The following is a 25,658-nucleotide window of genomic DNA, read 5'->3' on the forward strand; positions in this document are numbered from 1 at the left end:
AAAGCCCACTAAAGTCAGTGGACTTTCCATTGGCTGCAATGGGTTGGATCAGACCATATACAAACCTCTCACTTACAAGGTTTGTATACTTTTGACTCTTGGCTGTGTTTAAGTCTCATATAAACACTCCAGCCGGACTATGCGCCTCAGTAACTCAGAGAAAAGAATAAACTGACGAAACTGGTGTACATGGTTTTGAAAGAGAACGTGAAGGGAAAAAAATATTACTCTCTCTCTTTAAACTGTCTCTTTTCTGTATTGTTACCTTGACAACTCTGCTGCTGTTTTTCATCTTTGGTGGGACTTAACTATGGTGAAAGAGGGGGACATCCATGTATGTTTCCACATCTACTCCAGCCTCCTTCACAGGCACGTGTCAATTACAGGGCATCTAAAGCAACAGAAAACCGTGTTCATTATGGTGACCTATGGTGTCATCTGGAAATTATTACAGATACTAAGAACTGGGACCCATTCTGATTAAAGGTACAACATCATGTCTTTTTGTTTAACCCAAGACCACAGTAATGTTAATTTTCTGGAAGAAGAGATTCAAAGTGCTTTAAATATTTTTCAGGGGTTAGCACGGCTCGAGAGCAGGGAGGAATGAAAGTGCTTGAAAAATAATTGTATTATTTTTGGTATAAGCAGCTACAGGAGTGTATGTCAAGATTAGGGTACAGCTCTGATGTGCTGAGCTGAGTCTAGAGGGGATAAAAATATCCTTTCTTTTCTTGCAATTGAAATTTCACTAGAGGCAGAGGCAAAGGTAAGGGGAAGGTGGTGGTGAATTGAAATTTGAATCCCTATCTTACTTTGCTTTTATTGGGGCTGGAAAAGCTGCCTGCTAACCCTGGTCAGCCCAAGGCCGTTGATACTGGGAAATGTTAAGAAACAGGAGAGAGATTAGCTGCAAAACCTACCACTCTCAAGAAAAGTTGGTGAAGAAAATGACTAACATTCATATTTGTTGCCAAAATGGCTTGCTTTATAGCTGCAAACACAAGACATGCAGAACCCCCCACCCCAGGCTCAGTGCAGGGGTGTGTCGGGGGAAGGGTTCTTGAATGCAAAACACATGTGTTTTCAATTGATATCTGGAGCCAGACCAGTAGCTGTAACTTGGCCTGACAAAGCCTTATTGAAGTACAGACAGAGTGTAGTTTCAAAGCAGTTAGAAAAAGAACGGGAATGCTGTTCAGGAAATTCTTCAGGCATGGGCAGGGGCTTGGCTACAATTCTGCTGGTGGAAAATCTGACAGGGGCAGCTTCTGATCACAGGCACAGGCTAGGCCTCGTGCTGGTCTGAAAGCAACACGGCATCTTCTTGCGTACCCCCAGCACACGCCACGAGTGTATATTTTGCATCTGGCGACTGAAAGAGAGGTAAGAGGGCTATTGTTCTTTCTCTGTACAATTGGTTTGTTTTGCTGTTCTTTTGTTCTGGCGCAGGAGAGGCTGTTTCCTTTCAGCAAATTGTTTAGAGAGGAAGAATTTGGGAATATGCGGTTGTGGCATGTTTGCTAAAGAATCCCACTAGTTTTGGGTTGGGTGTCAGTTTCTTTCTAACTTTTCTTTCACGCTAATCCTGCAGCCAATTCAACTCTTGCCTCTAAGTGTGCAGATGTTTGCAGACGCACTGACCAAATGATTCCCAACTTTTTGTTTTTCTAATGCAAGTCTGAGTGCAGCCAAAGAGTATTTTAAGGGCATCAGCATGTGTGTGTGTGTGTGTGTGTGTGTGTGTGTGTGTGTGTGTGTGTGTGTGTGTGTGTGTGTGTGTGTAACAAAAAGACAAGACAAAAAGTACTGTAGTCCAAAAATGCAGTCAGTGGATATTGTACACAGCATATTGTCTGCAATGGTAATAAATGCATATGTAAAATAGCATTTTTGATGGGTTTGGGGGGTGTAGGGATTGGCTATTGCTAAATGTTCCTGTTATGGATTCACCAAATAATATATTGAGATTGTTAGAACAGGAGGTAATCCTGTTCCAATCATCACTTTCTGATTTTTCAGCAATGTTTTTCTCTTTTCCAACATTTGCTTTTGTATTTGTTAGAGCACCAGCCAAATAAAGCACATTAGACAACACAAAACCCAGTCTAGGGAGATTAGAACTAAAGACTTTAATTTAACTTGTATTTCCGCTCTAGCTGCACATTTTCTTAGGATTAAGCTTCTTTCCAAGAATAACTAAGACACATTAATGACAAATAATTTCCCTGTTTAGCAGACTGCCAGATTTGTGCTTTACTCCCTCATCCTCTCCGTTGCAGCATTAAAGCTGGAGGCTTTCCTCTGCCGTGATAGCATCTCCTTCTATGCAGTGTCAGTGTCTGGAAGTTAGGGTACGGCGTGTTTGCCAGGGCCGATGAAAATGTCAGAAGGCAGGCTCGTTTCTAGCTTCAGCCTGCCTCGCCTCAGACTCTCACCAAGCTGACGTTTGATGTGCTAAGGATGCTTTTGAGCCAGGCTATGTGGGTAGGGTTAAAAAGAGAAGGTAAGATAGCGCTGCATTACCAAAAAGGGCGGGGCAAACATGGGGCTGAGTCAACTGCAGTTCAGGAAAATAGGCCCAGAGCCTGCTTTTCCTGTTGGCCGGCAGGACCCAACATACAGTAGCCGAGTGGCCTCTCCCTTTGGTGACCCACGACATTCTCAGTGACAAAATGAGGTTGATAACCAAAGCTGATCAAGCCCAGTGTGGGATTGGCTGGAGCCTCGCTCTGTGTCGCCAATGAAGGACTGCTTTGTTGGCTAAGCCAGAGCAAGGCTGAAGAGTCAGGAACCCGTGGGTAGACGCAATGGTGTAAAGTAGATAGTAGATTTGTTCCTTGAATGAATTTTGGGCAGCTTTGGGGCAGAGCCCTGGGGGGTGCATCACACCAGGAGAGAGCCAGTCGCACAGAGAGGTAACCAACACACCCATGCACTCCCTAGCTTCAGAACGGGGCGGAGGGGAGGGACAGATTTATGGGAGAGGTGTGGCAGCTTCCTCACTGCTTCTTTCTTTGCTGGAGACTGTCTGCAGACTCAGGTCGATGTCGGCGCGTCAGTTATGTCCTGGTCACGTTTTCAAGAGTTCCTGTCACCAGGAAACATATTTTTTTAAAGTGAAACTCCTGCAGCATCTGAGGATAAAATATTGGGTTTGCGGGAGAAAGTGACATGCCAAGATAGAAGGAAATGCAGCAACCTTTAGCTGCATTAGCAACAGCCGTGTCCAACATGGATTCTGGAGTAGCAGCTAGAGAGCAAAGATTCATGTGGCCTTGTTCAGATTTTCATTTGGTCCATTAGCAGTGAGACATTGGTTTAAAACAAAGGCTTGTGCAGTTCACTGAGCAAGGAGAGCACATCTTTGAAGGATGGGGTCACCTGTAGTTACTATGGAAATTACATGAACACTCAAGATTTTAGAATAAAATGGCTGGAAGCGAGGAGGAGCTGGATTCCAGAGACTAGCAAGAGATGAATCTGTGTTGAGTCCATTTACATCAAGAGTTTTCAAAATAGAGCTTGGGGGGATTTGAAAATTTTTGAGGTATCAAAAAAGATTCCTGTTCCGAATTGGGACAAAGAGTCGAAATCTTGGAATTTTTGAAAAATTCCCTCCTCCACCGCCCCTCCCCTCCCCCCCAAAAAACCACGGTTTGGGTCATTCAAAAAGTTTCTTTTGATAAGTTTGAAACCTGTTGTTTTGATTTTGATCATTTTAATTTTTTTAAACTTTTTAAAAATTCTAATAAGCTGAGTTTTTGAACCAAAAAGTATTTTTGAACAGACAGTATTCTTCATTCTGAAAATTTCAGAATGTTCTGTTTTGACAATTTCAAACATTTTAAAATGTGTTTTTCCTGAATCGACAAATTCATTGAAACTGACCTCCCATGAAAAGTTTTGATTTTGACAAATTGGTATATTTGACACACACACACACCAAAAAAAAAATGTGACAAAAGATTCCTGACCAGTTTTATTTCGGAGGATTGTGGAGGAAGAGAGGTTAGTGCACAAAGTAGATCAGAGATTAAGTTTTCTGACTGTGGAGACAGAGAACAGATTAGTGATACTCTTACACTTGCCAGAATCAGGATGGGTATTTTAAAGAGCATAATGTCCTTTGTTCACAGTTTGTTCACAGTGAAACTCACCGATAGGGGTTACTGAAAAAGAAAAAAAAGGTTTCCCATAAGAATCAGTTGTTTCCCCAAACCACTCCATGCACCTCACAGGTATGTGTAAAAGCAGATGTCTGATGAGCAGAGAATGGACTAGACAGTGTTGTAGAAAACAGACATAAGAGAAAAATATCTTGGTATATATTTCACTCTTGTATCTGCTTCTCGTTGTTCAGGCTTTGTTAGGCAAGCTGGAGGCTGGAATTTCTTGCTGCTTTCTAGATTCTTTGTGGAGGAGGCTTGTGCTGTGGTTTGTCCCAGGTATAAATAATGTATGTTAATTGGAATGGGTTTTGGCTAATGAGACTAATGGGTTAATGAGCTGAGGGGAGGGGAGCAGGTGAGAAGGAGAGTGTTTCATGGCTAGAGGGATACCATTGATAGAGAAAACATGGTTTCTTGGTAGCTCAAAACTGTATTGTCTGAACCAAATTCTGTTCTCAGCTGTGCATAGGAAATTCACATTGCTTTGAACACCATGGTGATGAGCACTACGTAAAAGTCTAGACAGTGTTACATGCATGTATTTAGGACAGAATTTGGCTTTAAAGCCTCCTCCCTCCGAAAAGAACCTTTGGGGACAAGTGAAGACAGCTACATTATGGCTTGGTGTCTTAATGTAAAGTACCAAAGAGGTCTTTATTGCACTCATAATAATGTTGGAGGTCCGAGTGCTCTGATGGACCGTACCTTTTGCCAGTGCATAGTTCTGTTGTGGCAAATGTACCAAATTCATCCATTTAACTTCTTTGAGCAGCTTTGCTGGAATTACACCTGAGAGGCATTTGATCCAGAGTGTTTGGAACTGTATTTTTTTGTCTGTGTGAAAATCCATTAAAGGTTTGTGGGGAAAAGAGAACAGCTTTGAAACTGCTCTGTTGTGACTCATCCTTCTTCTCTCTTTTGGTCTCATCCTTTCTCTAGCACTCCCTCCTACCCCTTTATTTGTCCTCTTATTTCTTCTCATCCTGTCTCCTACTTTTCTCTCCCCGTCCTCCCTCCCTTCTCTCTATGTCCCCTATGCCTGTCTCTCTCTTCCCATGTATAGTTGTCGTGCACCAACGTATGAGGAAAGGAAATGATTTGGACTGGACTCCTGTGCTCACTGCTTTTCTTGGGGCACCTGTTTCATTCACAAAGAGTGAAGCTGAATGTAGGTTAGGTTGAACAAGTGGAACTTTATTAAACCGTGTGCATGGCTCCTTCCGTGTGGCTGAGTTGCTTCCAGAGTCACTCCGCACATTCCCGTGTCTGCTGGTGTCCCTCAATAACAGTCACTCCAGCAAACACGGGCCCTCTGACTCCATTTCCACTGATCATGGTACAGTACTTGCAGCCATAGGAAATTAACTAAACCTGCACTTGTGTACAGTTTGCACTATTGCAGGTATCACCTGGGGAAAACAAGAAGGAAGTAGTTGTGTTTAGGAATGTAACCACATGTTTTCACACAGGTAAGGAATGTGGTTTGATGCCATAGTTTGCTCCCTTTGCAAGTTGCTTAAGACTTTCTTAGGTCAGACAATAAACTTTCTCTGACCATAAGACACACATGCCTGGATGAGTCACTGTGTTTGAATGCAGCAGTGGCATAAAGGGGAAGGAGTGGAGGCCTAGTTTTTATACAATGCATGACTGACCTGTGGAACTCACTGCCACAAGATATCGAAGCAAGATTTTAAAAAAAGGATTAGATGTTTATATGGGTGCTGCGGGTGTTTGTCCCTGCCTGCTGTATGGTTTGGAAATGGTGGATCATACAGAGATGGAAGAAAAGAAGATACAGGTAGTAGCAAATAATATATTGAGGCGATTGGCAGTCAAGTGGAGGTTAAACAGAGTAGGCATGGGAGAAATTAGCAGGAAGATGAACTCTGGACTCTCAGTGATAGGCTGGGGAGCACATATTTAAGGTGAGTTGGATGTTTGATAAGAATGGGAGAAGAATGGCCAGCAAAGAAAGCATGGGAGGAAAAGGATCAGAAGAAAGGACGTAGAAGACTGAGGATATGATGGAAAGACTCTGTCAAGAGAAGTTTGAAGAGAAAAGGACTGGAACTCCAAGACCTATAAACCAGGGTCATGGGCGGGAAAGAGCGGCAAAGCATTGTGGGCAACTCTAACTCCATGTAAATGGGAAAAGGAATCGAGAAGTGAAGAAAAGTGATTAGACGTTTGTATAGATAATGAGACCATCCATAGTTACATAAGACAGGTTGAGCTATAAAAGAGGTATAAATCCTCATGCTTCAGGATATAAACCCGCCGTTAGTTGTCTGGGGTCAGAAAGGAACTTCCCCTATAGGCATTTATGCAGTAATTATCTATTATGGGGATTTTTCCACCTTCCTCTGATAATGGTCTTTGGGATGGCAGTTCCCATGTCCCTATGCCCAAGCCCGTTCTGTGAATCAGTAGAACAGCTGGGGATTAGAATTTAAAAGTTCCTTGATCAGTCCACTAGCTCATGCAAACTCAGGCAAATAAATAAATATTCTGCAAAAGTATTGAGCCACTTTTGTAGCTCCAGCCTCTGATTCATATGCATTTGTTTTGTGCGAACAAACAACTACCTGTAAGCTCAAATGGCTGTTTTGCCCACTTTGATCGCCACAGGGAAACTGCAGGGACAAACGCTGCCTCTCTCAAATCCCATGGAGTTCCAGATCAGGAGCCCCTCTTGCAAATGAGTGTGGAAGTGCACTTCTGGGGCACTGCTTAAGGGGCTAAGACGGTCAGCACCTTTTTAGCACGGACTTCTTGCGACGAGTTCTCCCCAGGGTTCCACTTGCAACTGAGATACCACTGAGGCCGCCTGTCCCACCAGCCTGGGTTCCCCTTACTCTGTGCTGCTGTGACAGGCTTTCAAGCCCCCTTCCAGCACCACACACAGGTAGGGACACACCCAGCTGCAGCTATATTCACACAAATGCTGAGATCAGCTCTGCATGGGAGAGCTCAGCTAGGAATTGCCCAGCACTGAAGTGCATGCCCCCTGGAGAGTAAACCCAAAATGGTATTGACTTGCACTGTGGAGAGAGATATGTACAGCTTTTTATACACACACACACACACACACACACACACACACACACACACACACACACACACACACACACACACACACACACACACACACACCATGCTGTAGAATGATGTCAGTATAGTAGATTAAAGCTTCAGCTGGGGTCTGCCTGCATTGGGTAAGAAGAGAAGCTGCATCTGCCTCCGTTCTTCACTTCAGCAGGCAGCTCTTTGCAGCGCCAAACAGATGAGTGGGTCAGTATCGGAGAGGGTCATTTCCAAGACCGCTGATGACATTGCAGTGACAAAAGATGCAGGCCTCCCAGTGGAGGCAGAACTCCCCTGCCCCCAGTGTATTTCCTTTCAGTTTGAAATCATTTGGGTGCAAAACATTAATCATCTAGGCACTGATAAAAGAAACCCCCCCCCAGGCACAGGAATGGCATTGATTCCTCCTCTTGGGACTCACTCTGTTCTGAGCCCTGATTTAGCCAACACAGCTTTGCCCGCCTGTAAATCTGCAGGAAATCTGATGACACTGGTGTTTCCAACGGAAATGTGTGCTTATTAGATTATTTTTTTTAAACTCCTGCCCTGTAAAGATAAAACAACTTCTGTTCAATAAATTGATAATGCAGATACTGCAGCCTGAGCAAGACTAGCTCCAGCTGCATGAAACAGGAAATCAACAATCTGCTATTTCCACGCAAGCAGGGCTTGATAAAAGCGAGAAGGCGCGTGTGAGACTGTAACTAATGAGACATGGTGTGATTTATAGAAAGTGGTTTCTATTTATTTTTTTATTTGTGATCCCTTTCGGCCGAGTCTGCTTTCGGCAATCCTCAGCCCATAACAACTGTTACAAAGGCCTCTGCAGATACCAAGGCCTTGCTGCAAAAAGTTGCAGGGAGAAATCTGTGTGGCACTCTCCCAGTGGCCTTTAAAGGTATGTCTGTTCCCTGTTCCTGTGTGTATCCTCCCACTAGGAGTACTTCCCTCGGCCCGCGCCACTTCCAGCAGCTCCCATTGGCCAGGAGCAGCGAACCGCGGCCAATGGGAGCCGCGATCGGCCAGACCTGCGGACACGGCAGGTAAACAAACCGGCCCGGCCCGCCAGGGGCTTTCCCTACACAAGTGGCGTCCCAAGTTTGGGAAACACTGCTCTAGGGGATACAGCTAATATTGGGGGTAAGGTTGCCTGAGGCAAAGCCGAAAAGTTGCAAAGGGCAACCTCTGCAGTTCTGGATTTTGAGCAGGGTTGTAAGTGTGGCAGTGATTGTCTGATACTCCACGCAAGTGTCTTGAAACCCAGCGTGTGGAAAGATGGGACACTTTAATGCTGACATATTCCGTGGGGATGTTACTTCTCTGTTTTTACCACTTCTCTTAGAATATAAATTTTTCACACGTTAACGTACAGTCACACACTAGGCATGTCTATCCTTTCTCGAAACAAAAACCTAAAAGCTCAACAAATAACCCCTCCTCCGAATTTTCCTTTACAAATCAGTATTATGTATTTATAAAGGAAGAATCCTTGCAAAACAAAACACGCTTTCCAGATAGTACTCTCTCTTGTGGTGCTTAGCTTGCTGCTTCACGTTTAAGTTGGGAGAAATTGCCAAGATGTAAACTATAACTAGCATATTTTTATCTCCCACATAGAGTAGAATATTGATAGCAGATGCTTCTTGCTTCTTTTTCAGTTGCCTTGCAACGCTTTTCATTCTACTCAGTTGTTTAATATCCCTCAGCACTGTAAGTCCATCACAGTCTGAGCATTTTCTTTTGTTGTCAGTGCAGTACGTTCCTTCTCTATGAATCCTATGTTATGTTCTTGTTATAAATGTAGGGTGGCCCCATATATGCTGCAGTACTGTATATGATACATCCCTGTTCAGAAGAGAGCTGCACAAAATGTTTGACGTGAACCACAGAAATACTCAAAATCAGCCTGTTTCTGTGGCTATGTGCTGTTCCCATAGAAATCTTTTGGTGTCTGCACGTTTACCAAAGTTGGACATGACATTTTCCCCACTCTCTGAATCGGGAGGGGGGAGAGAGAGAGAGAGAGGAAACTTTTTTGCAATGTACTCAGAGTTTGGAGCTGGATTGAAGTCACGTGTTGAAGTCATATGGTACTAGGATTTGGTTCATTGACTGGCTGAGCCTGCAGCATGATTCAATAGATTAGAGAGACAGTTCAGTCTTTCCAAGGGAGAGGTTGCATTTAGTGTGCGCTTTCCAGGATACCCTGTTTAGGGTTGCCAACTTTCTATTTGCACAAAACCAAACACCTTTGCCCTGCCCCCCTGCCCTGTCCCTCCCCTGAGGCCCCGCTCACTCCATCCCCCCTCCCTCTGTCGCTCGCTCTCCCCACCCTCCCTCACTCGCTCATTTTCACTGGACTGGCTCAGGGAGTGGGAGCGCAGGAGGGAGTGAGGGCTCCGGTTAGGGGTGTGGGCTCTGGGGTGGGGCCAGGGATGAGGGGTTTGGGGTGCAGGAGGGGTCTCCAGGCTCGGGGGTGGAGCCGAGGGGTTTGGAGTATGGGAGGGGGCTCCGGGCTGAGGCACAGGTTGGGGTGTGGGAGGAGGTACGGGCTCTGGGCTGGGAGTGCGGGTTCCAGGGTGGGGCCAGAAATGAGGGGTTCAGGGTGCGGGAGGGGGCTCCAGGCTGGGGCAGGAGGTTGGGGTGTGTGGGGGGGTGAGGGCTCTGATGTGGGGCTGGGGATGAGGGGTTTGGAGTGCAGGAGGTGGCTCTTCGCACTATATTTAAGTGTATTTTTGCAAGGGAAATCCCAGGCCCTTTGTCTCTGGGTTTATCTACCTTCTGGAGACATAGAGTCCAGCTTCTGGATTGCTCTTAGATATCACTGTCTGGGAATCGCTGTTTTTACTGACTGACATTTCTGCGCCTCTCATGATTCTAGGCTTAGTTTTGCAAGGAAATACAGTCCCTCATGTCTGAAAGACAATAAACTCAATCTTGCCACTGAGCAGGGCTCAAAGGTAGGCAGAGGAGATTGTACTGTGTTGCCTGGTTGAGCCTCGTGATAGTTGGTGTCCTACATAAAGCCCCACCTCCTGGAGTCATGTTATTACTTGAGAATCAGCTCTCTTCGGTGTGTTGGTTTTTTTTAAGCAAATGTCTAGCCCTCCAGGTTGTGGAGAAAAGTTTGAAAATGTGACCCAAGTGTACTCTCGGCTTAAAAACTAGAAGGCAAATAAACACCTCCCCCACCCCTTGCCAACATTTATTATTTTCAGAATCTTGTGATTTTTAAACCAATCTCACATTTTGGGGGGCCTGATTCATGAATTTTGAATGCTTGAGTTGGCAGTACAGACACTAAGCCACCTTACCAGAGCCAGGGGCTGAACCTGCCATTGGTCTAAGTTGGAGGGGCACAACATGGGTGAGTATAGTGACTCAGAGCCAGGTGTGAGGTGTAGTGAAGGAGGAGGAAAAGCCTGCTGACCTCTCAATCTGTGAATGAAATGCTCCTATTTAGCCGTCCTGTTTCCCATCCCAGCACGCACATTGTACCAAAAGTTGGCACAAAGGCCAGAGAGTGGTAGTGATTCCTAAACTAGACCCTTTCAGACTGCCTCCCAGAATTGCCATCACCTGTGTCCTGTGCCGTGGTGGATAACACAAAATGGCCAAATAGCTCCAGCATTAGAGCAATGAGTTGTTCCGTTGCCAAAGATGCAACATGAACTTCAGCCCTGAAGCAAATGGAGTTACACGAAGGAGGAACTCGCGGTGGGCTCTGCATCAGTACCTCCCGAGGACTATGCCTTAATAGCACAGTCTGGCCCCGGGAATACAAAAGCTCTGAGCAAAACTCCTCCTAAAAGCCAGCAAATACCCTAATAGTGGTAATAAAGATGTTGCTACCAAATGACTTCTCATTCCCATTAGGTTTTTGTTCTCACCATCTTGTATGGAGGAGGACGTATGTCACTTCACCCTCTGTCGCAACTTTTGTAATTCATGTAAAACAAAGACTGATGGAAGATGTAGCGAGCCAGGAGGCAGTGGCCTTGAGTCTGTAGCTCCAGAGAGCTCCCAGTAACCTCTTCATCTGTCTCTAGCAGGCTAATTGCAAAACATTCAGCAAACTACTTGGCGTTAGGAATTTTCAGTTATCCAGGGATGGTTTAGATAATTCTTAGTCCTGCCTCAGTGCAGGGGAATGGACTTGTTGAGGTCCCTTCCATTCCGGCATTTCCATGATTCTGTGATCTTCTGCTTGCGCCTTCAGGCCTGCAAACGTAAGAAGCAGTTCCCTGGGGAAATCCTATGAAACTGTTGCAAAACGAGTCAGGAACCTTTTGTACAGCAGTAGTTCAGTTCAGCAGGTAGTGCTCACGCCGTGGTTAGGACGTTAAAGGCCAGATTGTGACAACCGTTATATTGGGTGCACAGGGGAGAAGGGGTGTACAAGGAGTGTGTGTGCACACACTCACAAGCTTTCTCTTACACCCGAAGGGCTGTGCTAGGGCCTCCTACAACCCCTGTGATTTGGAAGTGCAGAAGTTGCTCCTTCTTCTCTTGGGAGCAAGTTGCCAGAAAGAAGGTGCAAAGAGGCATGGGAAGCCAGCACGTTGGAGTGGGCAATGACTAATGCAACATGCCCACCCCCTCTGTGCCCAGGAAAGCATCAAAAGAGATCATGCCTCAGGCAAACATAAACTCCTTGGTGCTCCAGCTGAAGGGGTGCAGCTCTGCATGGCTCCCTGCTCAGGACTATGGCATATATGCTACAGTCTAATCCTGTGACCAAAATTGTGCACCCCTTACAAATGGGAGCCTTTACTCAGGCTAGAAGTCCCATTGAAATCCAGGGGAGAGTTTGCATGAGTAAGAAACTAAGGGTTGCGCAACCAGGCTCTTGTTGGTGGAATCAAAAAATCTGTGCGTTTTGCAGGAACACCACAGAGCTGGTGTTTGGAGACACCTTAGTAACTACACCTACTTCCTTTCCTCTCTCTCCTCTTTTACCTCCAAGACCCTTGCCTGGCTTTCCCAGTGCACTGCCACAAACACGCAGTGCTGCCCTGTTCAGCAGAGCAAGTGTAAGTGGCAGAGCCAGCAATAACAGAAACCTCCGTTCGGTGTAAATCTTTCAGCAGTAATTTGATTCGGGATGCGCAGCTGGAGCACTTCACATTTTAAGTTTCCCTAGGGCAGGGGGGTAGGGATGAGGAGGGAGAAATAAAGAAGCCAAACGCCTGCCCCCCTTCTCCTTTTTCTTGGCCACCAAGAATAATTCTATTTGAGGTGATTTTGTTTAATGAAAGCCTCTGAGAAGTAATATTGCATCTTCAAACCAAACTGCTGAACTCAACTTCTTTTGCCAAGCGCATGCAAAAATTCTACTCTCCGGATTTTGAGAGGGCCCGGAGTGCCTGCCTTGCAAAAAACGGAGCTGCTAAGAGAGTCACTGGAGAGTGGTCTCTCTGGGAAGCCCTTACACAGTGCGTGCGCGGCTATAAAAACTGTATTATGAGGTATATAAAATGAGCCGTGAGAGGAACAAAACAGAAACAAGCCACAGGGAGAGGCACTGTCCAGCTGGTAATTTCTGAATTTAAAAATGCTCTAATCAGCATAGATCCATGTCCCAAGACAAGTCATTCTCACAAGACATTTCTCACCATCTGATTCGTCCTGCAGCGTAACGGTCATGCTTATTTTTCTGTGCTTGTTTCAGATGCCTCAGGAACAGTACGCACACAGGAGCGCCATGCAGAGCTCGGAAGGCCCACAGGTATACAAAGTGGGGATTTACGGCTGGAGGAAGAGATGCCTCTATTTCTTTGTGCTACTCCTAATGATTTTAATCCTGGTGAACCTTGCCATGACCATCTGGATTCTCAAGGTTATGAATTTCACAATTGTAAGTAGGGGTTTTCAAAACGGGGGGTGAATCCTGGGGGAGGCCAATGGAATTTCCTTCAGGCATCATTTGAGATACAGTTTCATGGTGTTTGGGTTCCCAAACATTATGGGCCAAGTGCGAAGGTCTTCAGTAATCTACTTCATCTCCTGGAGAAGGATTCTCAAGGCTGTATGCAGTTTTATCAAGCCTAGGCATTCAAAAATTATGTGTTAAGTCCCCCAAATAATGAAATTGGCTGAAAAGTCATATTTGCAAACATGATCAATTTGGGATGTTTTTTTACTTATTATTTGTCTCTGTTTTTGAGCCTTTTTACTTCACATTTTTCAGCTTTTCTTCATGAGGGCTAGAAGCTTTTTTTTAAAATGAAAGATGCGATTCTAATGTAATTACATGTCTCCAGAAACTGAGGCTTTATGAAAAACACCAAAAAAATTGTGTAACTTCTGATAAAATCATAAGAGCTGGCCACATTCCGTATCTTCTTTAGATGAAAATTAGTAGAGCGTAGTCTGTCCTCTAGATGCAGGAGTTTCCATCTGGTTCTCCTGTTAATGCTTTAAGCAGGAGTTACCTGCTGACTGGGACCCAGATACAGGGCTCAATCCAACTCCCACCAAAGTTCAATGGATAAACTCCTATCAAACTTAATGGGAGATAGACTACACAGGGATGAATTTCAGCCTCTGGAGCCAATTCTATTGATACTCTTTTGTGAGGAATTAAATTGTGCATAGACCTTTAGTTGGCCCTCTGCACGGGAGTGAGTTTCACCTATAGTACATATGGAGATAAACTAAAAGTCAGCATACAGTGAAACATCGCACCATGACACACTAAATCCACATATCAGGAAGTTCTGTTATAAAGCCACTCACCGTACTCCAGTTGATAAGCCAGCTGAGCAGAGTAATAACGATAGGATTACTTCTTGAGGAAGGGAGAACTTTGTCAAGCTGGTCAGGTGGAAATTGCTTAGGAGCATCAGGGTCTTTAGATGGCGCTAACTTTGAAAATGTAACCACAGAGCTCTGTCATGAGAGAGCTGTAAGATCAGATTCCACCTGGTCAGTTTCTTAGATCTGTGGGTCCTGATGTGAGTAGCACTTTTGAAGCATCTCATCTTTGTTTTTCCCCTTTCTTCACTTGATTCTGTCCAAGCTCTGATCAGACCTAACCTACGTTATCTCTTTGACAGTCAGTGAGAGGTTGAGTAAATTTATTGTATCCAACAGACTAACTACTATGTCATTATAATTAATTACGCTCTAACAGTTGTACTTTCAAGATGTACAGTAAATGGCAATGCATTTGTACTGCATGTGTGCTTTGGGAGGAAAACCTTTTAAAACAGTAATCTAGAAGAAATTAGTTATTACCCATAGTTAACTAAGGGGTGAGCCAAAATTAGGAATGATTAAAGCTTTACCAAACCAGTTATTTACTTGGATGGGATTAGTGCCCTTATTAAGTAAAACTTGTGTCTTCTTATGGTAATACATTTTAGAAGATAGCTGCTGGGACATGAATATTACTGCAGTGTTGGAAAACTGCTCTTATCCCAGCTATTAATACCTGGTTGTAAGCCAGTGTTCTAACTCACCAGCTTATGCACCAAAGAACACTCGCCCGCCACTGGATTTCAGTCCCGTTTTCCTCAGAGTCTCAGCTTTATTTCTGCAAAATAACATAAGTTCAACACATCAGTCGTATCCTTTTTCCCTGGCCAAGGGGCCTATTTATACCCTACAGGATTATATTCCTGTGAGTCCAGGTGAGCCTCTACTTCCTTCTCGATTGTACTCTGCTTGAGTGATATGTAAATTGGGTTCTTCCTCCTGACCCAGGGACTCTTGCAGGACCTTGCCTGCAGCTGTTCAGCTCAACTGAGCTACTTGCTGTCTTATATGAAGAAGAGGTGATCTTCAAGCAATCACCCGATCCCTGTCCTTACAGCATCCGCTAATTGGTCACAGGTACTCCCCTTAAAGGGACGGCCACTCTGTGACACTGGTTTTGTACCAGTCCCAGGGTAAAATAGATTCCAATAGGTATTTAATTAACTCATTTTCATAACGTGTAAGTTTAGTAGGCAGTGAACAGTTTGTGGTGATAATAATACAGGCTATAAATCCTGAAGCCTGAAAGGGGATCTGTTTTGTAGGGATTTGTAAAACCTATGCTCAGGTCTAAGGCGATAAGTTTGAATCACGCCGCGAAATGAAATGCACATATACACATATACATGTACACCAATATCCAAACTGTGTCACAGACACAGAGCCGCAAAACCCAGGGGAATTCTGTGTTTCAGTGGGCACAATACTTTCAATTTTTACTTTTGTTCCCAAGCATTGCAGTCCCTTATAGGTGTGTGTGACCCAGAGTGAATGAATCAGTCCCCGAGGAAAGAGTTCAGTACTGGTAGGTATCCGTGTAGAATCAGTTCTGTTACCCAACTGTCCGAGATTGGTCTGGTCCAGAAACACACACATTTTCAGAGTGTTTCCCCCTTGCCCCCCACGCTCTTTTTCTCCTGATCTCTGAATGGGTGGGGCCAGTGAGTCATGTTTCATGTGCCGAGGGCTGGGTAATAACATGAGAGGATTCCATTTTTATTCAATTAAACTGGCTCACTATTAAATCGATTATGTATGAAACTGCTCAAACTGCTGTTTAACCCCCCCACCTCCCTTGTCATATGCACAAAGCACAGAATGCCTGGTGTCTTTTCCAGACATTTCCCTCCTGCAAGCCATGATCTTCCCTCCAAATTCCATGAAGGTTGCTACAAGTCAGGAAGTGTGTTTTAGAGATGGAGGAGGTTTGACGTCCTGCCTGGATCTTTCTCCTCTGGTGTACCTGTTCCAGTTCTCTCTGTTGAATGCAGAATGATAATGACATGTCTGGAATCCCCAAAAGGACTGTGTGCTTCTGTTGTAAAGACAAAACTCTTTGTCGAAGGGGGAGATTTGTCATCTGCAATAAAGGAAGAAGAGGTTTTTTGGCCGTTGGCTGGTAGGCAGTGAACGAGGATATCGATCTGAGCAAGGCTGGCCCCTGAGAAAGACTTTGCTGTGGCAGAAGCTTTTAACACTGCAGAGGAATTCTCAGAGTTTCCCTGAGGGAGAACTTAATCCTTCTGCCTGCAAGCTCGTTTGATAGGTGTTGGTGTCCCCAAGCCGGGGCAGACTTCCACGGTGAACAGCTCTTGCTCCAGACTGGAGCTGGTGAGAAGCACCTATAGGAGAGGGTAGCTGGACCTGATGGCGATGAGGCATTAAAGCAGCTGGCATGGCTGTCCCCGCGGGCTTGGTAGCGACCTGGCAGATTCATGTGGAGGGGTTGCTGAGGGAAGTTCTGGCTCTGCCTGGTGCTGTGTCCTTATGCTGGAACAGAGAGAGCCGGGTGAAGCCAAGGAGACAGCGCTGAAAACAGACAAGGAACAAACAGACGTTGTGGATCAAGGCTCCTGCAGCCACTGCCTTGCAGAGCATTACAAATTGTGTGTGTCTGAGGGCAGAGCTGCATCTGAGTTGCCCCTGATGGGAAGTCCTCCTTTTCAGAAAACCCCTTTAAGGACCCCTGCATTAAAGAAATTTAGGGTCAATTTAAATTTTTTAATAATGAATGGAGTAAAATTCTCCAGCTAATGGCTGCAGATAGGCAAAAGCCTTAATTTCCCCCTGCTCTGGTACGAGGAGGTGAGGGCCATTCTAGGGAGGCAAAATAATTCTGGCAGGCGGTTAGCCACGGCGCCTGACAGGTCTGAGCTGGTGCCCTCCCCTGCCGCACTCCCCGCCAGGGGCGGGGGGGTGGGGGGGCGCGGGAGGCTTTTTTGCCTGGGGCGGCAAAAAAGCCAGAGCCAGCCCTGCTCTGGAGTCCCATGTTCATGCGCCGGTGTATAAGGTGCCGCTGGCCCTACGCTCTCTCAGTTCCTTCTTACCACCCGTGATGTTTGGTCAGAGTGCCATCCTCTTGCTTTGCAAGTGTGATAGTGGTTCTATTGCCTATTGGTGATTCTCTTGTATATAGTTGATAGATAGTTAGTTAGTAATTAAGTGTAAGAAGTTAAGTTAGTTTGTTGGAGTCCCAGCAGGGACTTTGCCCTAGGGTGGGGCATGCCCCGGTCCCCGGGCTTCAAACCGTGCTACACTTGTGGTAAGCCGATGTCAGTTAGCGAACCTCACAGCAGTTGCCTAAAGTGTTTGGGGGAGTCGCACACGAAAGAAAAGTGCAAAATCTGCAAGAACTTCAGGCCAAGGACGCAGAAGGAGTGGGACATTCGCCTAAGAGCCCTCCTCATGGAGGTCACACTTGGCCCCCTGTCCTCTTCCCACCCCCCAGCTCTCCCCATAGAACTCCAGTGACTTGAGCTCCACAGGGAAGTCCTTGCAATACAATGAGTGTGCATTATATCCAGGAGGTGTGCTCATTGCATGTTCGTAAGCACAGCAAGCCTTCTGCTGGGGAAACCTCCCGAGTGTAATGAATGCTGATAATGGAGACTGGGGAAAGGAGGAGGAAAGGGCAGCATGGAGGGTGGGGGAGAAAACCCTTCCCAAAGCAGAGCTGTTCTTATGGAGATAACCATAGGCGCCAACCTCTCCCGGCGCCGGTGGGTCCTCGACCCCTCCCGCCCCTGCCCCGTCCCAATTCCCCAAAGTCTCCGCCCCCCTCCCTGCCCTTATTGGACTCCTTCCCCAAATCCCTGCCCCAGCCCTGCCTCTTCCCCTGAGCGCGCCGTGTTCCCGCTCCTCCCCCGCCCTCCCACAGCTTGTAATGCCGCGAAACAGCTGTTTCGCGGCTGCAAGCACTGGGAGGAGAAGCGGGGATGCGGTGCGCTCAGGGGAGGAGGCGGAGGTGAGCTGGGGCGGGGAGCTTGGCTGCCGGTGGGTGCAGAGCACCCACCAATTTTTCCCCGTGGATGCTCCAGCCCCACGGAGTCGGCACCTATGGAGATAACAATCTTCTCCATTTGCTCCAAATCAAGTGAAATACCTTTTGCACCTCTTTAATCCCACCCTACTCCTTTCCCACCATTCATGGCTTGCGAAGGCATTCTTCCCAGCGCAGCCCTTTATCAAATCAGAGTCTTAGCTGCGGGACATTTGAACACTGGTGCTATTGAATGAAGAATGCCTAACTCATGTAATTTGGTATTTTGTAAGGTTAAATGTTTGAAGGTTTAAAACAGAAACAAAGTATCTGCGCTTCTCTTTTTGCAGACTGATTTAAGCAGCAATTCCATGTTCGCACGGGGCCTGTTCTCCATTGCCTTGCATCTGGGGAAGTCATTCATGCCTGTGCGTAGGATTTGACACCCAGTTTGCACAGCAATGAATGGCTGCACCAGACGCAAAGCAGAGGATAATCAGACCCCTGGTGTCCAGTGGGCGCGTATTCTTATGCCTGTGCAGAGCCGCGTGATGTCATTGGGATCTGCAAAGATTCATTCTTGGAGCTCCAATTGAAGAATTGTAGCCCAAGTTCCTAATTGTCTTCCTATTTGAGTTCCGCTTTTCATAATGTCTAATAAGGTAGTTCTTTAACAATGGACCTTGCTGTTAACTACCTTTTAATGAATACACACATACCTATGTACATATATTCTTGGTAGTTAGATGCTAAGGACCTGTGTTTTGACAATTACTGTAATGAATTTAGACCATCTTTAAATAGTGTTCTGTTGTATACATTTTCAGATATAACAATAAAAGATGTACTTATTTAAGCACACAAGAAAACAGGTTCCTAATTTCAAATAACATGAGGCTAGGTAGGCTCATAGAATGAGAAATGACAAACCATTGGCCACCTTCCACAAGGCTAGAATCAGATGCCTTTTATTGCAAATAATGTAACAGTTTAAAACATTTCCCATGGGGCCCATCTGTGGAGATTCTTGGATAACCGAAGGCAGCTAAATAGACTTGATAAGAGAATAATGGCCAATAAGCTTCATTAAATGCCAAACTGCACTTCTGCTCATAAAGCTAATCAGGATTGGCCCACTGCTTGCTTATTTTCCCCCTGTTCTCCTATTTGTTATAGCTGCAGTCAGTTATTTCATCCTATTTGTAGATTGTAAGCTCTTGTCATATTTGTGTACAGTGTCTAGTGGCCCTGATCCCTGATTGAGACCTCTAGACACTATCATAATACATGTATTTGTTCCTAAGTCATCTTGCAAGATGACAATTCCTGCAAAGCGCAGATCCTATAAAATCATTTACAAGGAAACTATTTTGTAACTTCCAACTTCCGCTGGTCCTTCAAATCAGCGCCACAGGTTAAAGCCAGGGTCTCCTTCCAAACGCACGTGTGCCAGCATCTCTCATTCACATGTGTAGGAGAACCCAAAATATAGGGAGATTAGGTTCCCCGGCCACGTTAACGCTCCATCCACACCCTGCCTCCATTTCCCCCGGCACAGGAGGGTGTGACTTTGTCACATGCAAAGAGCAGAGAGGGAGTTCGAGTGTTGTGTGGAGATTTCTGCAAGTCCAGGCTGACCTGATTTCTGCAAATCCATACCTGCCATGTTGCATCCTGTGTTCTTCACCTTCTGGGAAATGGAACATAGGAATTGCCAGACTGCATCAGACCAGTGGTCCATCTAGTCCCATAACCTATCTCCAACAGCGACTAGAATCCTACTGTAGGAAATTGAAGTAATCTGCCCATACAAAAGATTCTTGCTAACCCCTGTCAGTCAGAGATTTACCCTAATCATAGCCCACAGAAACTCCCCATTCTCCTTCATAGGATTTGGGGTCTTTAACTTTAAGAGATACCAGACGCTGGAATTAAACATTGCAGAGGAACAGACCAATGCAACTGTTATGTTTTTTGTTTAAATAAATTGTCTCATTTAAAGCTGAAAATGTATATTTAAATATTGCAAGTGAATTGTTAACAACATAAAGAGGCTAAATTTTGCTGCTGTATGCGGTATAAAGGTTGAGTAGTGATACTATCCTGATTTCTTTATTCAAAGACCATAAGAAAAAATGAGCTTTGTAAAGTTGGTTATAAAGAGTTATTTTAATACAATTAGTCCCCCTGGTGTGTAAAGTACCTGCCACATTTTAATTACATGAAAACAGTAGAGTAAGAACACAGCAGTGAAGATGGATTAGAGTTAGGAAAACTCATCTCAGCTAATCGGCGGGCTTCTCTTACTAATGGTTTAAAGTAATAGGGTTTGTTTTAATTATTTTTTCCATTAAAAATTTCTTCTGAATAAAATGTGATCATACAGTCTGGGCTCCCTTGTCACTGGTTTCTCTGGGGTCTTCCTAGAGGTAAGAAGATATTTTGCTCTGCCAGCATTAGAAGCAAAAATACTCAGCCTTTCGGCTTAAAGTTCTCCTCTATATTTTACAGCTACTGTAATCAATCAGCTAAAAGTGGTTAGGTTTGGAATTAGATTTAAAGTTGCATCAGCTTTATTGCTGCAGGGGCCACGTTTCTCCCTCTCTCACAAAAATTGTACCTTTCCCCCCCTCTTAATTCATTTTGTTCTTTTTATAAGATGAGTAATACATTTTTTGAGGTTTTCTACTTGACTCAGGCACTTCGTATATTTCACCTTGTTTCAAGTTCACCTCTCTCCAAGTTCTACAGAACTGCTTCTCTCGATGTAAAGGCCCTAATCTTATAAGGCTCCCACCACGACTACAATGCAATGTATGATTCTCTAGTGCAGTGGTTCTCAAACTGTGGGTCGGGACCCCATTTTAACGGGGTCGCCAGGGCCAGCATTAGACTTGCTGGGACCCAGGAATGAAGCTGAAACCCAAGCTCCACTACAGGCTGGCAGCGCCCGGGCTGTGGCTCCCTCTTCCCCCACCCAGGGCAGTGAGGCTCAGGGCTAGTCTACACTAACCCCGCAATTCGAACTAAGATACGCAACTTCAGCTACGTGAATAACGTAGCTGAAGTCGACGTACCTTAGTTCGAACTTACCACGGTCCAGACGTGGCAGGCAGGCTCCCCCGTCGACTCCGCGTACTCCTCTCGCCGAGCAGGAGTACCGGAGTCGACGGCGAGCACGTCTGGGTTCGATTTATCGCGTCCAGACAAGACCTGATAAATCGAACCCAGAAGTTCGATTGCTTGCCGCCGAACCAGCGGGTAAGTATAGACGTACCCTCAGTCTCCACCCTCCTCCCTGGGTCATGTAGTAACTTTGTTGTCAGAAGGGGGTTGCGGTGCACTGATGTTTGCGGGCCCCTGCTCTAGTGCTATACAACAATAGAGTCCATGGCTGAAAGCCGGACCCCACTGAAGTCAATGAGTGTTTTGTCAGGATTTCACCCCATGGATTTTTCCTCGGAATTCTGAACACCAAGTTTTCATTTACGCCCTGGTAGAATGAGAAATGATTTTTTTCCCTATCAGAGATCAAATCTCCTTGTTGTACCCTGTATGAAAAAGAGGCTCACCCCTAGAGTCTTTTTAAGGGTAAATACAATACTTGTTAGCCTCTAGTCATTTGGTATCTGGTGGTGTAGGTGATTTTAATGCACATTTTTGTTAGTAGCTCAACCTTTTCATTATGAAGTTTCTGCCACCCCCTGAGGTGTATACCATCCAGTCGTGGTGACCTGCTGTTCTTCAATTAATCTGTTTCATTTGGCCCCCTCAATCTCTGACATTGCCTCATCTTTATTACCAAAAAAGCCTGTCTTCTGGGATTCATATCTCCCCAACTTCCTCTCTTGTGACGATTACTGCAAAGAAATCATTTAGTTTGTCAGCAGTGTCCTTATCCTCCTCAATTGTTCCCTTTATCCCTGATGGTCCAGTGGACCTATTGATTCACTCCCAGCCTTCTTATTTCCAATATACTTGGATAATTACTTCTTGTTTGTTTTCCTGCCTTTGGCTATTTGCTCTTCAAATCTCCTGTTAGGGCTCCTAATTTCCTTCTTACACTTCACCTGCCATAGTTTATGCTCTTTTTATTGCTTTTGTGGGCTAAATTGCTCTCCCCTGAAGAGTACCTCATTGATTTGAACCTTGCTACTAGGCTGAATTTGGTTTTATCTTTAAACGTACAAGGGATGGGAGTTTGGATTGATTGTTATTTGTGTTTGTTAATTTAACAGGATTTCTTTATTTTACCCTCACTAACGACTACATCAAAAGCCAATTCCCCGTCAGTCCATACTCCTCTATGCTGTCGGTCAGTGCCTCTTTCTCATTCTGTCTAGAGCAGGGGCAGGCAACCTATGGCAACCTATGGCACATGCAAGCTGATTTTCAGTGGCACTCACATTGCCCGGGTCCTGGCCACCGGTCTGGGGGGCTCTGCATTTTAATTTAATTTTAAATGAAGCTTCTTAAACATTTTAAAAACCTTATTTACTTTACATACAACAATAGTTTAGTTATATATTATAGACTTATAGAAAGAGACCTTCTAAAACGTTAAAATGTATTACTGGCACGCGAAACCTTAAATTAGAGTGAATAAATGAAGACTCGGCACACCACTTCTGAAAGGTTGCCAACCCCTGCTCTAGAGCTTCTCTGGACTTTATACAGGTAGGCCGCCGATTTAATTACGTAGGTACTACTTTGTGAGTGGATGGTCTTAAATCAGTACAAGAGCTTCTTAAATCATTTCAGCTTAAATCAATTACAGGCTTAAACTAGAGTGATTTAAGACACTCCTAAAACCATTAAGGATTGTCCACACACAGACTTGCTCCCACGTTACTAAATTGGTTTAAAATCATTCCTTTTAGTTAAAGTGGTGCAGTTTTGTGTGTAGGGCCTGGTCTACACTACCCCCCCACTTCGGACTAAGGTACGCAAATTCAGCTACGTTAATAACGTAGCTGAATTCGAAGTACCTTAGTCTGAACTTACCGCGGGTCCAGACGCGGCAGGAAGGCTCCCCCGTCGATGCCGCGTACTCCTCTCGCCGAGCTGGAGTACCGGCGTCGACGGCGAGCACGTCCGGGATCGATCCGGGGCACTTCCGGGATCGATCCGGGATCGATTTATCGCGTCTTAACCAGACGCGATAAATCGATCCCAGAACATCGATTGCCTGCCACCGGACCCTCCGGTAAGTGTAGACGTACCCTTAACCAGGCCTCAGAGAACAAGATTAGGGACCTCTCTAGCCAGCTCTGTGTTTATACATTTCCAGCACAACGCACAAGGACTTTGCTCCTTCCATCCACTCAATTACAATCTTACCTGTTTGATTTGGTAGCACTGATATAAATAAGGCAAAGTATAAGGCCAGAGAGACTCAGGCCCACAGACGTCAGAAAGTTGTTTTATTAATCCCAAAATTAACTTCCCAAATTAAATTTAAGTTTCAGACTGAAAGAAAAATTCTCATTCACTGGAATTCCCACACAGTCCAAACTCCTTTGCCATCACTTAAGGGGAGGGTGGTCTACATAAAGGGAGATTTTGTGATGGGAGCTGCACTGATCAACCTATTGAAGGAAAACGGTCAGTTTAATGATAGAGCAGATTACGCCAGTGCTGAGATATACAGGGCATGGGAGCTAATACAAAGGAGATCCATTAATCAAATATGTGGAACTTTTTTCTGTGCTTTAAAGCAGATTACAAGGGCAGATATTTTCATATGAGAGAATGCAATGTATCACAAACCTGGAACACGTGGTGCTTTCAACATGTGCTTGCAGTTCAGTGCATGCCTACAGACTTAACGTCTTCTGGCAGATCTGGTGTCTAGGCCCAGCTATCGAGTTAGAACAGCCAGGTTCCTGCACATCTACACAGCAAGGAAATACATCAGCACATTAAAAATACATTACTGCTTTGTTTAGTTTCTCCAAGAACAGAGACAAAAATAGAGTGGGAAGGAAGGTGAGGAGCAGGAGATTTGTAATGTGATATGGAGCATTTGGACTCTGACTCGAAAGTTCATTTCCAGTCGGGTCAGGAGTGACCAAAAGTTTTGTTCTCCGATAACTATCCTACGGCCTGCAGTAGATGAAGGGGTCTGATGAGTTAGGGACAGTTCCTAGTGAGATGTGTCCACATCACTTTCACCAGAGGAGCACTGATAGGGTGAAAACAACGAGGAGTCCTTGTGGCACCTCAGAGACTAACAAATTTATTTGGGCATAAGCTTTCATGGGCCAGAACCCACTTCATCGGATTCATGGAGTGGAAAATACAGGAGCCAGGTATAAATACATGAAAAGATGGGAGTTGCCTTACCAAGTGTGAGGTCAGTCTAACGAGACAACTCAATTAACAGCAGGATACCAAGGGAGGACAAATAACTTTTGTAGTGGTAATGAGAATGGCCCATTACAGACAGTTGACAAGAAGGCATGAGTAACAGTAGGGGGAAATTAGTATGGGGAAAATTAGGTTTAGGTTTTGTAATGACCCAACCACTCCCAGTCTTTATTCAGGCCTAATGTGATGGTGTCCAGTTTGCAAATTAATTCCCATTCTGCAGCTTCACGTTGGAGTCTGTTTTTGAAGTGTTTTTATTGAAGAATAAAAACTTTTAGGTCTGTTATTGAGTGACCAGGGAGATGGGGTGGTATGCCATGTCACGCCCCCACCTCCTTCAGGAACACAGACTGATCTGAGACCTCCTTGTTTGTAAACACCACCATCTTGCTGATTTAGTGTTTTAATCCCTCCACCAATACATAGCAGCGTCCCCACACCTTTACGCTGTAGCTCAGCTTTCTAACCCCTTCTCCAAAATACGTGTGTGGGGGCGGTTAAGGTGTTCCTACCGGAGCCGGCGGCCCCGAGCAGCTCAAGGGGCCCCCTATTTGCTTTTTATTATGTGTTGGGGGGGACAAAAATATTCCTGTTTAGCGCCCCAGTGGGCTAGCACCACCTCAGGTTCCTACTCAGAGAACTCCCTTTGTGAGCCTTCTGTGTCTCTCCTTCTCCCCGCCCCCGCCGAGCATGCCTTCCTGTGCCCTTTTACACAGTTTCCCTGTTAATGGGCTCATTGACTCACTGGCCCCAGTCTGGCCTGGTAATCTGGTGCACCTCTCTCCAGGGGAACCTAGTTAGTACTACTAGTGACCAAGTTCTAGCCCTCCGCGCTCTGTCACAATGGGCCAAGGATTAAACTGGCACGAGCATTCGACCTACTTCTCACCCCTTCAGAACAGTGCCAGGATCCTACACATTGACCATTTCTCGGGCGCTGTTCATCCTTGCCTTACAGTAATTCTTGCGCTGTGGGAGCATCGTTCCTGTTGCTGACATGCAGGCCCCGTACCACTCCCTCTAATTGGTGCCCTCCTCTGTGCTCTGCCCTCAAGTTACAGGCGGAGAGTGCCGGCTGATGAGTACTCCTGTCTACGTAAGGAAGATCCACTCCCTGCTGCGCTTCAGTGGGGCGAGGAGCCGAGTGTGGTCAGAAGGGGAGGAGATACATGCTGTAGTAGCATTAGAACACAAGGCCAAAGGACAAGGAAGGAGGGAAGGAACCATCTTGCTTTCTATGTGTGTACAGTGCCCATCACAATGGGGTCCTGGTCCGTCACTAGGGCTCCTAG

General features: G+C 45.4%; 1 protein-coding gene across 4 annotated transcripts in view; it reads left to right on the top strand.

The window, feature by feature from the left end:
- SGCD (sarcoglycan delta) overlaps positions 1-25,658 on the top strand; it is a 486,338-nt gene that overhangs the window by 277,778 nt on the left and 182,902 nt on the right. For 2 of the 4 annotated variants that reach the window (XM_024214222.1, XM_026659516.1), the window contains exons 1-2: positions 1,307-1,386; positions 12,931-13,116. In XM_024214222.1, coding sequence (XP_024069990.1) covers positions 12,931-13,116 — 186 coding nt within the window. In that variant the 5' untranslated portion in view covers positions 1,307-1,386. Of the gene's footprint in view, positions 1-1,306; positions 1,387-12,930; positions 13,117-25,658 lie in introns of those variants that run through there. The other 2 variants (XM_024214224.1, XM_024214221.1) reach the window with 2 other exon arrangements.

The sequence above is a fragment of the Terrapene carolina genome, unplaced genomic scaffold (genome assembly GCF_002925995.2).
Source record: "Terrapene carolina triunguis isolate 2854851 unplaced genomic scaffold, T_m_triunguis-2.0 Scaffold629, whole genome shotgun sequence".
NCBI lineage: Eukaryota > Metazoa > Chordata > Testudines > Emydidae > Terrapene > Terrapene triunguis.